At 36.1% G+C, this 19,608-nt stretch overlaps 1 protein-coding gene across 3 annotated transcripts in view; it reads left to right on the forward strand.

Moving 5' to 3' along the window:
- The window catches only part of MALRD1 (MAM and LDL receptor class A domain containing 1), a 764,811-nt gene that overhangs the window by 353,941 nt on the left and 391,262 nt on the right, over positions 1-19,608 (forward strand). For all 3 annotated transcript variants that reach the window (XM_081558804.1, XM_081558803.1, XM_081558805.1), the window contains 2 exons: positions 937-1,113; positions 3,833-3,995. In XM_081558804.1, coding sequence (XP_081414930.1) covers positions 937-1,113; positions 3,833-3,995 — 340 coding nt within the window. The remainder of the gene's footprint in view (positions 1-936; positions 1,114-3,832; positions 3,996-19,608) is intronic.

Consider the following 19,608-nt stretch of genomic DNA (forward strand, 5'->3'; position numbering starts at 1 on the left):
TCCCAGTAGATTATTTTGTGAATATAGAAAAACTAACTCTAAAGTGTATATCGAGAGGCAAAAGACCCAGAATATCCAATGTAGTATTGAAGGAGAACAAAATTGGAAGACTAACACTACCGACTTCAAGACTTATAAAGCTTCAGTAATCAAGACAGTGTGGTAGTGGTGAAAGAATAGAGAAATACTGGGTTGGCCAGAAAAGTTGTTTGGGTTTTTTTCCATTCCATTTTATGGTAAAATCTGAATGAACTTTTTGACCAACCCAGTTTTTCACGGCAGTGACAACTTTGGCTTTAAATCCTCTGCAACTAGCATGTATATGATACAGAGACGTTATTAATAAATGCTTATTGAATATCTTACTGTCTAAATTAGTTAGCTTGTATAAATTTCTTCTAAATTCTGTAATATCAGAAATTATTATCTTAATTATTTAAATACTTCTGGGTGAATACTTTTGTTTGGGTCTGCCTTGCAGCCTTTGAACTCCAACTATGTGGAGATATCTGAAACTAGATTATTCATTAGATTCATTGTGAAAGTGGAAGAACAAGTTCCTTTACATAGAGAACTTGAGGGTTTAATTTGACCTTGACTCTGGTTCCTAATGCCAGCACCTGGGGTTCCTTTGGTTCCTGAAGATCATCCAAGCCCTGCTCTTGAGCCTCCCATTTATTCAATGAGCTCTGAAGAGTTTTCAGTAATTTCCATCTGCACTTGCACTGTTTTTATAATCAGAGATATCCAGAGTTATTTGCCATTACTAAGGCCATGAACCCCAGTTTATATGCTTACATAAAGAAGTTCAGGTTAGCAAATGATATCAGATATTCCTTATAATGTTGAATGTGAAGCATACTTAGTAAAGTTTATCGTGTGCAATCTTTAAAGAAATGAAAAAGCTGCAAAATGATACTTGTCTATTATTTCAAGGTCATTTGCCTGTGAACCCTCCAACTCCACCAGAAACTACAGTTCCAGTAACACTGCCTCCACACAACTGTACAGACAGTGAATTTGTTTGCAGGTCTGATGGTCAGTGTGTTGAAAATATCCAGAAATGTGATTTTAGGTATGACTGCCCTGACCAATCAGATGAATCCTCCTGCGGTATGTGAATTCCTAAATTTTGCATTAAATATAGCCATAAAATAGATAAGAAAACACTAGTGTAATCTCAAGTAGTATTGTAATGTCCTAGTTAGAAGTCTTCAACCTGGTTTAAAGCAGTTTCTTAATATAAAAGGTATTTGTATAGAAAATGATGGAAGAATCAGCATACATTCTTCTATCATGTCCAACAAGAGGTAAGTGTTTTTAATATTTTAGATTCAAAATACTTGTTTTCATGAACTTGATTCCAGGGCTATCATTTACCAGCCCTTTTTTAATTCATCTTCATTTTGTCTTTATTCTTCAATATCACTAAATGGAAATATTTAGAGAAGAAGTATAACACCCTCAAATAAGATGAATCTGTTCAAATTTTGCCATTGTCAAAATACACATGTAAAATGAATACCATGTCAAATGTGCATAGTTAATAAGAAAATCAATCCTAGTACATGTGAACACTTCAGTAGCTACATACTATTGAAAGATGTATCCATTTATTGGCATCTACCAATCTATGACTTTTTAAAAATGGATCTAGGCAAATTATTTAACTTAAAAGTGAATGTCTCAAAAAAAAAAAAAAAAAGTGAATGTCTCAGTCAGAGATACAAACTGAGAGGAGGAGAATTAATCTGCATCTGAATAGACAAAGCACAGGATCAGAAGAAATAAACACTTATGAATTTTTTCCCTTCCTTGTTCATTATTAAGTATTGATTATATGTGAATTTACTATAATATTGCTCAAGTGTCTTGATAATATTAAAGATTTAGAACATATAGACAGTACAGTGTATAGTGACATTCTAATTTGTGTCAGCCTCATCAAGGAATTCTAAAATTTAAAGATATAAATACACATGTAAACTAATCAATGGAGAAGGAAATGGCAACCCACTCCAGTATTCTTGCCTGGAGAATCCCATGGACAAAGGAGCCTGGTGGGCTACAGTCCATGGGGTCACAAAGAGTCGGACACGACTGAGTGACTAACACAAACTAATCGAGGCCGAAAAAACTCATAAAATCAAAGCTGATCCACTCTGTGAATGAGATGAGACAGTAATTAACTCAAGTTGGTCAGGAAGATACACTGTGTATCACAGATGTAGGATAATGGAAGATGTTGTTGTATTCAGTCTTCATGGGAAGACAATAGAATCCCTTCTAATCACACATAAGTTATCTTTGTGAAAGTTTACACAAAATCTAATTAATTACACCTAGTGAGCATTTTTAGTGAGTACTGACTTTCTTCTTAGTTCGGCTTAGAAATTTTAGTAATGTCATTGATGACTGGGTGGGATATTTTGTTAAGTTTTGTTAAGTTCTTTAAATGTCCTGAATGAATGCTTACAATTAAATTATCATTTTAAAACCATGAGGATGTTTATTTATTTTGATTAAACATGAATTATTGCCATTTATTTCTGAACAAATTGTATGTCTTGCCTCCTCTATCTCTTTGTAAGATGAACTATTGTGATAAATCTTCCTGTCATCTACAGTCTTACATTTTGTAATTTTTTCGTTGTAATAAGAACACAATATAAGATTTACCCCCTTGATACATTTTTAAGTGTACAATATGGCATTGTTGACTATAGGTACAATATTGTACAGCAGATAGTTTGCCTGAAACTCTGTCCTATAATTTTTTAAAAATCTATACTTTTTAAGGTCTTTTTTAAATTATGTGAAGAACAAGATTCTATTGAATACTTAACCTCTTCGCAGAATAATCATATGATCAATATTAATATCAGTGATTAAATAACACACCTGAATGTCATGATTAAAATCATCTTTTTTGATGGAGTGTTTCCTTCTCAAATTTTAAGTTAAACTGTGAACCCAAGTTTCTAAATGGTGGGAGTGGTAGTCTATGCCATTATTGTTTTTGCCACCTAAAGATACCCATGGCTGATTCATGCTGATGTATGGCAGAAACCATTACAATGTTGTAACATAATTATCCTCCAATTAAAAATTGAAAAAACCTGGAGGTTTTTTTTTTTTTTAACATGCCAGGCTTTCCATTTTATACACAAAATCTCATTGAATTGAATCTTTAAGAAGTAGAGGATTGAAAACAGACAGACATATGAACACATGCAGAGAGAAGGGGAGGGGGAAAGGAAGAGAGAGCTTTTGTTTTCACATACAACTTATGTATTTTTAAAAAATCACTGGTTTTTTAGTTTTTGATATTGGAATACAGTCATAAGAATATTGAAAACTTCCAAGAAAAGAAATTCAGTATGAAAGCTGTTGAAAATCTTATTGCTTTGAATTTAAGCAACTTGGAATTTAGTTTTCCAGTAATACTGTGACAAAAGAACAGACTATCAGAACTTGGAGGTCATATAAGCAATGTAAGTGTTATGTCAGAAGAGACTGGTGATGCTTAAAGTGCTGCTTTAGGAGCTAATTAAAATCTTACTTGTTTATGAAAGCAGTTTCTTCAGTATGTGCATTTATTTCCACATTTCAGTGACTATAGATATTTGAATATAATACACCTAAATGTCTTTAAAACTCTTCAAGTGATTACATAAAGTGTTTGCCTAATTATTTCAATAATGTTGAAAAGTTTGATTAAAAATTTTAAAAATCTGCTAGTGTAAGAAAGTGCTGATGCAGATGAAAATTGCCATTTATTGATACATTTGTTGTGATTAGCTCATCTTGTCTCTGTCCCATTCTCTTCAAGCTATGGACATTTGCAGTTTTGAAAAAGGAAGCCTGTGTAAATGGTACCAGCCAATCTCAGAAAAATTAATTAAAGATTCAAACACATTCAGATGGGGACTTGGTAATGGAACCAGTATTCATCATGGTGAGGAAAATCACAGGCCATCGGTGGATCATACAACGTAAGTGACCACATATTTGGAAAATGTCTCTTAGGAACTGTTTATTAAGCCCTTCCAAAATTTCTGCCTTGCCCCCTGATCCTGTTAGTGCTCTTGTAAAGATGAATATTTAAGTGAGAGAATAAGTGGACTAAGTATATTCTTTCTTACAAGATTGAAGAAAACATTTAATTTAAAAAGTAGTAAATGCTCTTATAAAATTCATAAGGAGTAAAGTAAGTCATAAAGAGAAAAATATTGTATATTAATGCATATATATGAAATCTTGAAAAATGATATCATTTTTCTTGCTTGCTTAGTTGCTCAGTCACGTAGACTCTTTGCAGCCCTTTGGACCATAGCATGCCAGGCTCTTCTGTCCGTAGAATTTTTCAGGCAAGCACACTGGAGTGGGTTGCCATTTCCTCCTCCAGAGGATCTTCCCAACCAAGGGATCGAACCCACATCTCCTGTGTCTCCTGCATTGCAGATGGATTCTTTACCTGCTGAGCCATTGGGGAAGCCCCCCAAAATGGTATAGCTGATCTTATTTGCAAAGCAGAATTAGAGTATGGATACCAAGGAGGTAGAGGGGAGTGGAATGAATCAGGAGATAGAGATTGGCATATATACACTATTGCTATGATACTATGTATAAAATAGATAGCTAATGAAAACCTACTGTTTAGTACAGGAAACTCTACAGTGCTCCTTGGTGACCTAAATGGGAAAGAAATCCAAAAAAGAGGGGAGATATGTATGCATATATGTATATATGCTTCCCAGGTGGCACTAGTGGTAAAGAACCCGCCTGCCAATGCAGAAGACATAAGAGATGTGGGTTTGATCCCTGGGTGGGAAAGAGCTCTTGGAGGAAGGCATGGCAACCCTCTCTAGTATTCTTGCCTGGAGAATCTCATGGACAGAGAAGCCTAGTGGGCTACAGTCCATGGGAGCACAAAGAGTAGGACACACTGAAGTGACTTAGCACACACACACGCACATATATACACATATAGCTGACTCATTTTGTTGTGTGGTAGAAACTAACACAACATCGTAAAGCAACTATAATAAAAATTAACAACATTTTTTTAATTAAAAAATTTAGAAAAAGCATTTCATAGACTGCCTTAAATGTATACTCAATTTATTATACCTCATGAAGCCTTTGTGTATTAATATTCATTTTTATTGTGTTCCAATATGTTTTGCAACTGTCTGGTGAGAATAGATGACACAGTCTCCATTTACTTGGTCTCTATGCTCTTCTCCAAGTAAACTACTCCTTTACATACAAAAAAGCCATAGAAGCCAGAGAAAAGCATGCATAAGAAAAATAACTCGTAATATTGCCCAGGATTCAGAAGGAGTTATACATTTATCCCTTCTCCAAATTTCTTTTCCTCTTTTCTTCCTTTTCAAACTTCTCCTCTATCACCTTGCCCTTTCTCTCTCCTTTCAGTCATTGCTCTTTATCATCGTTTATTTTGGTCTTTTCTTTCAAGTTTTAGTAACTCATTCCTTCCCCTGTTTTGTAGTCTGCAAATAATACTCTCTGCAAGCTCCCATTTTTCTTCTTTCCTTTTAATGATTTCAAGGAACTGTTACTGAAGACAACAAAGAACTCCCCGTTTATATTACAGAGAATCTTTTCAAAACCTTTATACCTTCGCACTTCTCCGCTGGTAAAGCTTTATGACCCCCAGCTCCTATGGTTGCTGCTTCAAAGAAAACTAAAGGTATATCTGCTGTCCAGTCCATTATTGCCCTGGCCAACTTGACCTTGCACTCAAGAGGATCACTGTACCTTTAGTGTGCAGTGACTTTATTTTCCTGGCTGACTTTTTCACCCTGACTTTTTGAGCTCTTTGTTGTTTGTGTTCCATTAAAATGGTTCCAGTTTTACCATCATTTTATTTAAACATCTGCAACCAAGTTGCCCAAAGTATAGAGAGTAGCAGATATGAATGCTGCTTTGTTTTGATCACATCTGACAATTGGCAAATAAGTTTTGTAATTTCAGTATACAAAAGTTTTCTCGGGCTGCTTCTCACATAAAAAAGCATAGGATGATTTCAGAAAGTTTCTGTGGCTCATGCAAAGCTGTGCTTAATTAATAATATATTTTTGTAAAGAAAAAGAGGAGAGTCTCATTTCTAGGTGGTAAAAGTATAAATAGAACTATGACAACATATAAGCAGAGTAATATAATTGACTTTTAACTTCTTTATCTCTGCCCCTCACCCCCACCACCTCCAGTAGACTGCAAATTCCCTGAGGAATTTCAAGGACTGTGATTCCCATCCATTGCATTATTTTTAAGATTCATTATATAATGAAACCCCGGTAATTATTTGTTGAGTGAGTTAGTTGATGATTAGTATCAATATATTGATTCTTTATAATTAAAGGCTGCAAGGCACAAAGTTAAATATATCCTAAATAGGAATGCTTAATTAGATAATGTGTAATGGATGAGCACTACATGACAGTGAGTCCTGGAGAAGGGTGCAGTCCCTAAGCTTCCATCTCCTCTTGCCTTCCTCTCTGCTTTTTTCTTTTTCTTTTTGCTTTTACTTTGTGAAATGATTCTTATGCGTCATTTATCCTGCTCTCTGGTTTGTAGTAGAACTCCAAGCTTCCCTTATGGCTCAGATGGTAAAGAATCTGCCTGCAATATGGGAGACCTAGGTTTGATCCCTGAATTGGGAAGATCTCCTGGAGTAGGGCATGGCAACCCACTCCAGTATTCTTGCCTGGAGAATTTTATGGACAAAAGAGCCTGGTGGGCTATAGACCACAGGGGCTCAAAGAGTCGGACACAACTGAGCAACTAAGCACAGCATATAGCACAAGCTCAGTTTACCCAAATTCTGTTTGGTTTTGTTGTTGTTGTTTTATTTTTAAAGGGGAGCTTTTCTATTTAGAAAATATTTTTTTTTCTCTCTCAGGTATCTGGCTCTAGAGATTTAAAGCCAGGTTTTTAGACCGTTGTGTCTGAAATAGTTTTCAAGAGCAGTCTTGAAAATACAAAAGCTCTACACCAATTCTTTCATTCTATGATTTCACCTTAAGGCAAAGGCTTCTTCTGGCTTAGGGTGGTGAAGATCATTCATAAGTTAGTACAAAGAAAAACAAGTCACATTACTGTATTTCAAAATGTTCTCTCACTTTATATACCTAGTGAAGCAGTAGAATGTCTTTCATGATGGAGTAGTAATACATAGGGAGGTTTTCACTGTGTAGTTGAATCTTTGATGAGTCTTACCTTGTGATTTTCATCATGGAGATGAAACGGTCAAGGCTAACTAAGTGAAGTGATATTCCAAGTGACACTCTTCAGTAGTTTGTGTTCACACTTTAACAGACAAATCTTTATACTTGAAGATCTAAAGTGAACTCTGGGTCTATAATAAGGGTTATATCTTTATTCTACATTTTTTGTGTGTAGGAGAATAACACCATTCCATACAGCTGTTTCATTCAACATATGTATATGAATTAGAAATAGTCTTCTCTTCTTCTGGGCTTTTTCTTTGTGGCCGTGGTCTTAGCATGGGGCTTGTGAGTAGATTCTCCCTTCATCCTGCTCAGCAGGGACCAACTAAGGGCACCTGGCATGATATTTTTTTTCCTAGGATTGAAATCTAAATATTTATCTAAAAATACATATTGTTCTCAATTATAATCTGAAGAAATAATAAAGTAAAATCTACTCAATGTAAATATCATTGCAATGTGCATGTTCTTTTGAGATTGGAGTTGGGTGAAATGTCCATTTCCTTTAACTTAGGCAGTGAGAGGGAATATTTAGTAGAAAAATTATTTTCTTGGTATTTTGGGAAAAGAACCATGATCTAGTTAAACAATAACAACAACAACAACAACAACAACACACACACACACACAGAAGCAAAATGAATTTATATCCATTCATGCTCCAGGTACTATAAAACTTGCAAAAACATAAATCTTAACTGAGAAATGTTTAAAAAAATCATTTGCTTACTAGTGAATCAAGGCATTTGGATTACCTAGCATCTAAGCTTTGTAGCTAATTCATATTAAGTATGAATATGAATATGTAGCTAATTCATATTAAGTTTAGAACATTGATGCTATAGGAGTGTCGTGCATAATTTCTCTCAGTTTATAATTTTATAAGACCTCAGAATCCTGTCCTCTAACCTCTATAATCAGTTCAACAACCCAAGTCAGTTTTACCCTAGTATGTAAATTGGTAAATTGGCTCATAGCTAAGTACCATAAATTTTATGATCATTTTTATCTCACAAGAAAGCCTTTGTATGATCTAGCTTATTCATTTTTCACAGCTGGAAGCAAGAAGAGCAAAGTTTTGAACCCTTGGCCCTCAATTCCATTTTATTTGACTGCAGTAAATGCCTATCTATTGGTTAAATAAGGTCTTCTATTAAGATTTTTTAGGAGCCTTAATTCATTCCTTCAAGCAGATTAAGCTCTCTCTATTTATTGTTCATATGGAATTATATCTAGTAGAATACACATGCATATTCTGGGTCAGTGGTTTCTGACTGCTCACAGAAGCTCTAGAGAAGTTTTGCAAAGTATAGATTGAGGACCTCTGTTCACATGTTTCTGTGCCTATTAATATTTAAATATGTAATACATTTATTTAAAAGCAGATTCTGACACTTGAATCAGACTCTTGGAACTAGAGGGACTCTGTACTTTAAGTATAACTTCTAGATGGTTCTAAAACCTCATTCTTAGCAGCTGTCTATGGGAGAAAGTGGGGAGGGTATTGCTAAAAGAGGGCGGCTTTCTTAGCAACTATTTCCAATTTTGATCAGAGCTGACTCATTTTCCTCTAAATCCAGTGACTAATTAAAAAATTTAGAACAAAATATTTCAGGAAAAATGAAGCAACAGAAAAATTCAAAGATGATTTTATCTAAAAACAATAAAATGTGTGTGCTATAAAGTAACTATTATAATTGAGAAATTGTATGGGAGAAAACTCTACACTGTGTTAATCTAGAAGACATGTAATTTCAAGGCACCCTCTGTGTTGCCTCATTCATGTAAGATACCCAACCTGATTTCCTCAAATCTTTTCGCCTGTGTGTTTTCTTCTCTACCCCTAATCAAAATGATTCTTGCCTTTCTTTAGGTTCAAACCCAAATGTACTGATTTTATTAACATCTTGACAAAAAAATGCGTATTTTTAAATGCCTTGCATTTTAAGGTTTGCTTACGGATTATTGAGAAGCTGTTTGAGTATGAACCATCTCATTCAAAATGCAGATTAGATAGAATATAATTTCGTGTATTGCTTGTTTATAAAGCTGGAAGTACTTTTTCTGAAATTTTTCTTTTTATTTCATAGCACTCATCGTTGTCTTTGAGGTGGGAATGAGATAGAGTCCACACTGTTGCCAATGGACCTACATTCCTATCCACATTGTGCATTTGTACAGGCTTGACATCATTATAAACTAAAAGCCACATAAATAATGCAAACTGTCTCTGTGACATAACTGTGCATACCATAATGTGTCTAAGTGCTAGATATAAATGTGGATAAAGGTTTCAGTAAACCCGAAAATATTTTAATGTTTTCTGCTCTACAACAATAACAATTTGCAAACCTTTACTCTCTTAGACATTAAATGCCAGGATCACTGCTTTCTCAGAGTCCTGTCTGGGAAGCCAATATTTTATAGGCCAATTTAAATGCTTCAACACTCTCCCAACAAAATTTCTGAAAGATCCAGTTTTATAAATCTAGAATAATGGTTAGATAGTAGGCTTTGGGAACAGTTTGGCTAAAATGAAAATAAAAATGCAAACAGGCAAAATCAAAATTAAACTATAGTAGTTTTCTCTTAACTGTTTTAACACTTGTGGGAAATAGCATTTCTGGCAGTGTTTTCACAGGACTGAATATAAAGCATAATTGCACCTCTAAAAAAATGGCTTTCATTTTAGGTTGACCTTGAGTTAAGCACCTATTCTTTATTTTTGCATACATATCAATAATTTGTTTTAGTTAAGTGAATTAAATCACTTTAATTTTATTTTGGTGTATTTTGACTTGATAATATTTTTAAAAAATTAACTACAGTTGCTCCAAAACATGGAATTTAAGAGAAATATATGCTGAAAATACTACTTGTAAACCATTCCTAAAATAATATAAATATAGCTTGTTAGGTAGTGTATTTGCTGTACATGGTAAAGTTTTAATAATATATTCATAATATAGCATATGATTTATGATATGTTACCAATGGTCACAGTTTAATAATAAAATAATTTTTATATCGTGCTTTATACTTTCAAAATTTTTGAATTCATTTTAATTATATAACTTTTAAATGTGCTTTCCCTTTAGCCACATTGGAGTGAAGTCGCTCAGTCATGTCCGACTCTTTGCGACACCATGGACTGTAGCCTCTCAGGCTCCTCCGTCCATGGGATTTTCCAGGCAAGAATACTCGAGTGGGTTGCTATTTCCTTCTCCACATTAGGATGAAATAAATTTATTTGTATTCTAACTTCTGCACAAAATAGTTATAGTTATAAAAATATGGAGGAATAAAATATTTTCTCAAGTAAGATAAATTAGATTTAATACTTATGTGAGGACAACTTAAAAATTAGAAAATAGTATACCACATATTAACCATTTATATATATATATATCACATATGAATCACGTATATATTCAGTTCATTTCAGTTCAGTTCCTCAGTCGTGTCCGACTCTTTGCAACCCCATGAACTGCAGCATGCCAGACCTCACTGTCCATCACCAACTCCTGGAGTTTACCCAAACCCATGTCCATCAAGTCAGTGATGCCATCCAATGATCTCATCCTCTGTCGTCCCCTTCTCCTCCTGCCCCAATCTTTCCCAGCATTAGGGTCTTTTCCAATGAGTCAACTCTTTGCATCAGGTGGCCAAAGTATTGGAGTTTCAGCTTCAACATCAGTCGTTCCAATGAACACCCAGGACTGATCTCCTTTAGGATGGACTGGTTGGATCTCCTTGCAGTCCAAGAGACTCTCAAGAGTCTTCTCCAACACCACAGTTCAAAACTGTCAATTTTGCGGAGCTCAGCTTTCTTCACTGTCCAACTATCACATCCATACATGACCACTGGAAAAACCATAGCCATGACTAGATGGACTTTTGTTGGCAAAGTAATGTCTCTGCTTTTAAATATGCTATCTAGGTTGGCCATAACCTTCCTTCCAAGGAGTAAGCTTCTTTTAATTTCATGGCTGCAATCATCATCAGCACTGATTTTGGAGCCCAGAAAAATAAAGTCTGACACTGTTTCCACTGTTTCCCCATCTATTTGCCATGAAGTGATGGGACCAGATGCCATGATCTTAGTTTTCTGAACGTTGAGCTTTAAGCCAACTTTTTCACTCTCCTCTTTCACTTTCATCAAAGGGCTTTTAGTACGTCTTCACTTTCTGCCATAAGGGTGGTGTCATCTGCATATCTGAAGTTATTGATATTTCTCCCCGGCAATCTTGATTCCAGCTTGTGTTTCTTCCAGCCCAGCGTTTCTCATGATGTACTCTGCATATAAGTTAAATAAGCAGGGTGACAATATACAACCTTGACGTACTCCTTTTTCTATTTGGAACCAGTCTGTTGTTCCATGTCCAGTTCTAACTGTTGCTTCCTGACCTGCATACAGGTTTCTCAAGAGACAGGTCAGATGGTCTGGTATCCCCATCTCTTTCAGAATTTTCCACAGTGTATTGTGATCTACACAGTCAGTGGCTTTGGCATAGTCAATAAAGCAGAAATAGACGTTTTTCTGGAACTCTCTTGCTTTTTGGATGATCCAGCGGATATTGGCAATTTGATCTCTGGTTTCTGTGCCTTTTCTAAAACCAGCTTGAACATCTGGAAGTTCACGGTTCACATATTGTTGAAGCCTGGCTTGGAGAATTTTGAGTATTAGTTTACTAGCGTGTGAGATGAGTGCAATTGTGTGGTAGTTTGAGCATTCTTTGGCATTGCCTTTCTTTGGGATTGGGTTGAAAACTGACCTTTACCAGTCCTGTGGCCACTGCTGAGTTTTCCAGATTTGCTGGCATATCGAGTGCAGCCCTTTCACAGCATCATCTTTCAGGATTTGAAATAGCTCAACTGGAATTCCATCACCTCCACTCGCTTTGTTCGTAGTGATGCTTTATAAGGCCCACTTGCCTTCACATTCCAGGATGTCTGGCTCTAGGTGAGTGATCACATCATCGTGATTATGTGGGTCGTGAAGATCTTTTTTGTACAGTTCTTCTGTGTATTCTTGCCACCTCTTCTTAATATCTTCTGCTTCTGTTAGGTCCATACCATTTCCGTCCTTTATTGAGCCTATCTTTGCATGAAATGTTCCCTTGGTATCTCTAATTTTCTTGAAGAGTTCTCTGTTCTTTCCCAATCTGTTGTTTTCCTCTATTTCTTTGCATTGATCGCTGAGGAAGGCTTTCTTATCTCTCCTTGCTATTCTTTGGAACTCTGCATTCAGATGAGAATATCTTTCCTTTTCTCCTTTGCTTTTCGCTTCTTTTCTCTTCCCAGCTATCTGTAAGGCCTCCTCAGACAGCCATTTTGCTTTTTTGCATTTCTTTTCCATGGGGATGGTCTTGATCCCTGTCTCCTGTACAATGTCATGAACCTCTGTCCACAGTTCATCAGGCAGTCTGTCTATCAGATCTAGTCCCTTAAATCTATTTGTCACTTCTACTGTATACTCATAAGGGATTTGATCTAGGTCATACCTGAATGGACTAGTGCTTTTCCCTACTTTCTTCAGTTTAAGTCTGAATTTGGCAGTAAGCAGTTCATGATCTGAGCCGCAGTCTGCTCCTGGTCTTGTTTTTGCTGACTGTATAGAGCTTCTCCATCTTTGGCTGCAAAGAATATAATCAATCTGATTTCGGTGTTGACCATCTCGTGATGTCCACGTGTAGAGTCTTCTCTTGTGTTTTTGGAAGAGGGTGTTTGCTATTACCAGTGCGTTCTCTTGGCAAAACTCTATTAGCCTTTGTCCTGCTTCATTCTGTACTCCAAGGGCAGATTTGCCTGTTACGCCAGGTGTTTACTGACTTCCTACTTTTGCATTCCAGTCCCCTATAATGATAAGGACATCTTTTTTGGGTGTTAGTTCTAAAAGGTCTTGTAGGTCTTCATAGAACCATTCAAGTTCAGCTTCTTCAGCGTTACTGTTCGGGGAATGGACTTGGATTACTGTGATATTGAATGGTTTGTCTTGGAAACAAACAGAGATCATTCTGTTGTTTTTGAGATTGTATCCAAGTACTGCATTTCAGACTGTCTTTTTGGCCATGATGCCTACTCCATTTCTTCTAAGGGATTCCTGCCCACAGTAGTAGATATAATGGTCATCTGAGTTAAATTCACCCATTCCAGTCCATCTTAGTTTGCTAATTCCTAGAATGTCGACGTTCACTCTTGCCATCTCCTGTTTGACCGCTTCCAATTTGCCTTGATTCATGGACCTAACTTTCCAGGTTCCTATGCAGTATTGCTCTTTACAGCATCGGACTTTGCTTCTATCACCAGTCACATCCACAGCTGTGTATTGTTTTTGCTTTGGCTCCATCCCATCATTCTTTCTGGAGTTATTTCTCCACTGATTTCCAGTAGCATATTGGGCACCTACTGACCTGGGGAGTTCATCTTTCAGTGTCCTATCTTTTTGCCTTTTCATACTGTTCATGGGGTTCTCAAGGCAAGAATACTGAAGTGGTTTGCCATGCCCTTCTCCAGTGGACCACATTCTGTCAGACCTCTCCACCATGACCCATCCGTCTTGGGTGGCCCCACATGGCATGGCTTAGTTTCACTGAGATAGACAAGGCTGTGATCCATGTGATCAGATTAGCTAGCTTTCTGTAATTTTAGTTCAGTGTGTCTGCCCTCTGATGCCCTCTCGCAACACCTACTGTCTTACTTGGGTTTCTCTTACCTTGTACATGGGGTATCTCTTCACAGCTGCTCCAGCAAAGTGCAGCCGTTGCTCCTTTCCTTGGACAAGGGGTATCTACTCACTACGGCCCCTCCTGACCTTGAATGTGGAGTAACTCTTCTCGGCCCTCTGTGCCCATGCAGCCGCTGCTCTTTGGGCCCGGCCTAGCTCCTCTCAGTGGCCATCCTCAGGCGTAGCTCCTCTTGCCACTGCCGGTGACCACCGGCCTGGCCTAGCTCGTCTCACCGCTGCCCCTGACCCCCGGCCCGGCCTAGCTCCTCTCAGCCGCTGCCCCTGGCCCCCGGTCCGGGCTAGCTCCACCCGTGGCCCGGCCCAGCCTAGCTCCTCTCGGGGTTGCAGCCGCCTCACTTCTGTGCGGACCATCGCAGCCTACATCATCTAATGACCTTTGTATATGCAGATTTATCAAATATTCAAAGATCTTTATGGTCTGGAGGGTGAAGAAGTACCCTTGACTAGACACACAACTCATTCTTAAATTAGACATGTATTTCCTGAGCATCTGGTCTGTGAGAATTGCAAACTTAATCAGACATGGAACCAGCATAGACATGAATAGATGTGTAACACTCAGGAGAGGCCCACTGTAGACACTGAGGTCTACAGGTCTGTCTTGGTTGTCTCTATCTTTAATAATACCTGAAAAGAGTCTCCAAATTTGAATTTTAGCAAACAATTTAAGTGAACTAAAATAACACTAAGGGTAAAGACCATTTACTGATTATTTTAAGACTTTAAATTTTTATTGTTACAAAAATACTGCTTTTTCCCCACAAAAGAAGAAATGTACTCTTATTGTAGGAAAATGTTTAAATATAAATAAGAAAGGGAAATAATGGCAATAACTATAATCTTGCCACCATAATAAAAAGCATTGTGTGTGTACATATATATATTTGATAAGCAAAAATAGGTTCTATTAATCACATTGTTTTCTAATATGCTTTTAATTTTATATACAATCTGTAAGCAATTATTTACCAATACTTTTTTAAATGGGACAATAGTTTTCCATTAACAGGATGCACCATAACTCAGTAATTTAATTCCTCACTATTTGATTTACAAGTTGTTTTTAATTATACACAAATTTAATCAAACTTCGCTGAACACTATGCAACTTTACACATATTGTAGATTACATCCTGAGAATTAAGAAGCATACAGAGTAGAATTTTTATATTATTAATTATATTTTAGAACATTTGATTTATAATTTTGTGTTATGTTGTAAAATGTACCATTTTTGAAAGCAGTACGTGATGTCTGTTTTTCTGTATGTTTGCCATACAATTGAGTATCGAATTTCTTTTCATATTAAAGCTATTAAATATCAGCTAATTGCATTCTTTTCATTTCTCTAAAACAGAGAGAGAGTAACCTACCTTTTTTTCTTTGTACCTTGTTCAAGTGTATTTCTCTGTGTGTCTTGTGTTTGTGCTCTTTGCTTGGTTTTCAGTTTGTAGTGCTTATTTTTTCTTATTGATTTATAAGACATTTATTTTGGGGTGCACTGGGTCTTGCTTGTTGCATGTGGGCTTTCTCTAGTTGTGGTGACCTGGGGTTACTCTTCATTGCAGTGTGTGTGCTTCTTATTGTGGTAGCTTCTCTTGTTGTGCGTGGGCTCTAGACACATGGGCTTCTGTAGTTGCGGGTCCTAGATATAAGATCTTTTAAAGCGTTGAGGTGATTTTTTTTTAATCTGTTACAAATGTCGTAGAAATTTTCCCCAATTTTTATTGGCCTTTGGTTACCGTTTATCATATTTTTTATATCTTAAAATTCTTAGGATGTACATACATATGACTCCCAACTGTGAGAAGAGGTTTCATTGACATGAGAGGAAAAAAGCAGAGACATCACTTTGCTGACAAAATCTGTCTAGTCAAAGCTATGGTTTTTGTAGTAGTCATTTAGGATGTGAGAGCTGGACCATAAAGATGCTGAGTGCTGAAGAATTGATGCTTTTGAATTGTGGTACTGGGGAAGACTCTTGAGAATTCCTTGGACTGAAGGGAGATTAAACCAGTCAATCTTAAAGGAAATCAACCATGAATATTCATTGGAAGGACTGATGCTGAAGCTGAAGCTCCAGTAATTTGGCCACCTGATGTGAAGAGCCGATTCATTGAAAAAGACTCTGATGCCAAGAAAGATTGAAGGCAGGAGGACAAGGGGTCAATAGAGGATGAGATGATTGGATAGCATCATCGACTCAATGGACATGAGTTTGAGCAAAGTCCAGGAAACAGTGAAGAACAGGGAAGCCTGGCGTGCTGCAGTCCATGGGGTCGAAAGCAGTCAGACATGACAGCAACTGAGCAACAACAGAGAGAAACAATATCTCTGTAATGACCTTGTATGTCTTCCCTGGACCACAAGCTCAGGAGGGCAGACACAATGCTGTTTTATCATTGATGATGAGTGATTGCCTCATTCGGGTACAAGAGAAGAATTTTCTGCTATGTATGTAACACATTCCACCCCCAGTATGCACTGAATTATTGTCAAGCGTACAGGGAAGGGGATTGGTCTCTAAAAGAGAATAGAGGAATTCACAAAAATAAAGGTAAAGATGCAAACAAGTTATCACTCTAGAAAAAGTAACAGTAAATTGCTTCTAAAGTCAGCATCATATATTTGATGGCAGTGGAAAATAGTGTAACAAAATATTATGTGCAGAATATGTCTACAAAATAACATTATAGATCCCCCAAATCAATGTCATTATATTAAGGTTTCAGGGCACTGAGTAGTGATATCAAAATTAAGTGAACTTGACCAGAAGTTGACTGAAAGTAGAGAGCTTATTTTGCAGTGGTCAAAATGCCAGGAAGGAAATAGTATCATTTAAATTTCAGAATGTTTGTTAAAGAAGCTTTATCTGCAAGTGGAGGGTAGACATGGTTGAGATGGAGAGGACTTTTTTCTAAATTTAGAATTATCATTTATTTCAGTAACATACTTCCTGGCTATCTTTACTTTCCAAATATTTAACATTAATTCCATCAATTGAGTTTTCTGCAAATAGCCATCTGGATTTATTTTCTTTTTTTTCCACTAGGTTGTAAGCTTATTAGGATCTAGTCTCCATAACATTTTCCCTTTTGGGTCTTTCCTAAATACAGGCACTAAAACAAGTGCCTTGGAAATGCTTCAAGTTACTTTATTAAGTGGTTTCCTATTTAGCTAAATTCATATCTTATTGTAATCTGTATTCATACTTCTTAGATAATTTTATTCTAATGGAAATATTTCTTCACCTGAACCTACTTGATTTAGTTCTCCTTTCAATTTGACATTTTAAGCCTCATTATTAACATTATTAATTTAGTTTAATATTTTCAATCACCAAGGATTGCCATAAAGTGGATTTTTAAATTTCTATCCACTTAAAAAAATTTTACTGAATTGAAGCTAAACTTTTCTCTAGGTTTTGAGATATTAAAAATAAATTGAGCAAAAGTTAGCAAAGTCAACATAAGGCTTAGTATAAAAATATACAGTGGGCTTTAATAGAGTAAGAAAGAAACCTCTTATCTTCTACATTTGTTGTGTATTCACTTTGTATTCCTAGAAATACAAGCAAGGGAAGGCAATGCATTTTCTTTATGCTGTGAAGGTTTTTGCTTAAATGTGATGCCTGTGTTTGCATATTAAAAAGATATTTATTTGTAAGATGATGTGACTTTAATACATCCATTCAAATATCTCTGACATTAAGAACATAAATTTTTCCAGAGAGTTTATATGATATTCAAATTCAACCATAAACTGTGGGTAAAGATAGTAGTAATCCTATCTAGCACAGACTTCTCCACTGAAGAATTATTTACATTGGTCTTACAAGTCTAACTTTTAGAACTACAATCATAATGAAATTCAAAATACAATTCCTCAGTCTCATGGTTTGAGTAAATCTCAATAGATTTGTTGTTTAGAACTCATTTTCTTCAAGTTCTTTATAACATTATTATCCAAGAAGAGTAGTTTTTGTCTTAGTTATCAAGTGTAGCAGATCAGACTAAAAGCAGTTTATTAAAAATAGTTTACAAGAGATGTCTGTTTATACTTTTGTTCTGTATTAATGGTCAGATAACCAAAGGATGGAAGAGCAAAATGTGATATGAGAGATAGAACAGCTGTTATCTTTTCATGACTAAATGAATGAATTTATGTCTCTCCATAGATTAACTCCATAGTGTTTATTTTAAAAGTATCTACAAAAGATGCTTTAAGTGGATTTATTAAAAATCATGCATAGTTTTACACATGATAGGTACTAAGGTCAGTATGCTCAACAATTCATCGATAATGTAATGGCTAATGGAAGGATATTATATAAGTTCAATTATATCTTCTTTACATCATTTTTCTCTGGAAACTTAAGATTACTTATTTATCATTAATAAATGTTAGATAGAATTAAAAATTACATCTAATTTATACTTAAAACCTACCTTTGATTTGCCTGTTTCAAAGAATAATATCTACAGTTAAGTGGAGACTGTTCATGAAAAAGGTGGAAAATGCCAAGTTTATGAATTTTTAAATTCAGATATTTACATAGATCTGTTTCCTCAGCATGTCCTCTTTGACTGTACACAACTAACAGGGAGGTCTGATAAATGAGCCCTGGTAGCTTTCATAGTGAAGCATCTTAGAAATGAAATCAGTATTAATTGTTTATTATATGATAGGCATTATGAGGATGCCTTTCATACATAATCATATTAAGTCCTCCCAGTGAACTTTGCTGGTTTGTATAATTATCCCGGTTTTACATGTCAGCAAACCAAGGTTTAAAGATGTTAAACAGCTTGCCTTGGTGCACACTATTTAGTAAGCTTGGGAGATGGAACCTTTGAATCCAAATCACAGATGCTCTAATCTGTGATCTTACACACTTTCGCTTATCTTGGAAGTATCTCTTGCTTAAGAACCAAGCATTTTTAAGATTTCTGACCTGATTTGATTGCAGTTTTATGCCACAGGAGATGGAGAAACAGACAACTGTTTAATTGTATAAACAGTATAATTATGTAAACTATATAAATAATTCAGAAGAAGAAGGAAGGGTAGATGGGTGAAGTGTCAGTGATGGTAGTTTGGAGAGAAAGCAGTAATCTAGAAATGTCCAGAGACTTCCATGGTGGTCCGGAGGTTAAGACTTCACCTTCCACTGCAGGAGGTTCAATTCCTGGTTGGAAAGTTAATATCCCGCATGCCTCGTGGCCAAAAACAAAACAAAATGTAAAATAGAAGCAGTATTGTAACAAATTTAATAAGGGGTTAAAAATGGTCCATGTCAAAAAAACATCTTAGAAAAAGAGAAGAAATATCCAGTATCCAAACCCATTCTTGCATTCTTTTCTTAAGTCCAGAACCCACATTTTGTTGGTAGAAGGCAGTCTCATTCTGCTTTCCTGGGAATTGTTTTAGTCCATTGTTTCCCCATCACCCATCAGAATCACCTGGAGAGCTTGTTAAAACACAGGAATCTTGGGTTCACTCTAGAATTTCTGATTCAGTAGGTCTGGGTTGGACCCTAATATTTACGCTTTTAAGTTCCCAGGTGAGGCCACTCATCTGGCAGCCATGCTGTGAAGACCCATT

This window comes from Giraffa tippelskirchi, chromosome 13 (assembly GCF_054371585.1).
Source record: "Giraffa tippelskirchi isolate mGirTip1 chromosome 13, T2T-mGirTip1v1.2.pri, whole genome shotgun sequence".
NCBI lineage: Eukaryota > Metazoa > Chordata > Mammalia > Artiodactyla > Giraffidae > Giraffa > Giraffa tippelskirchi.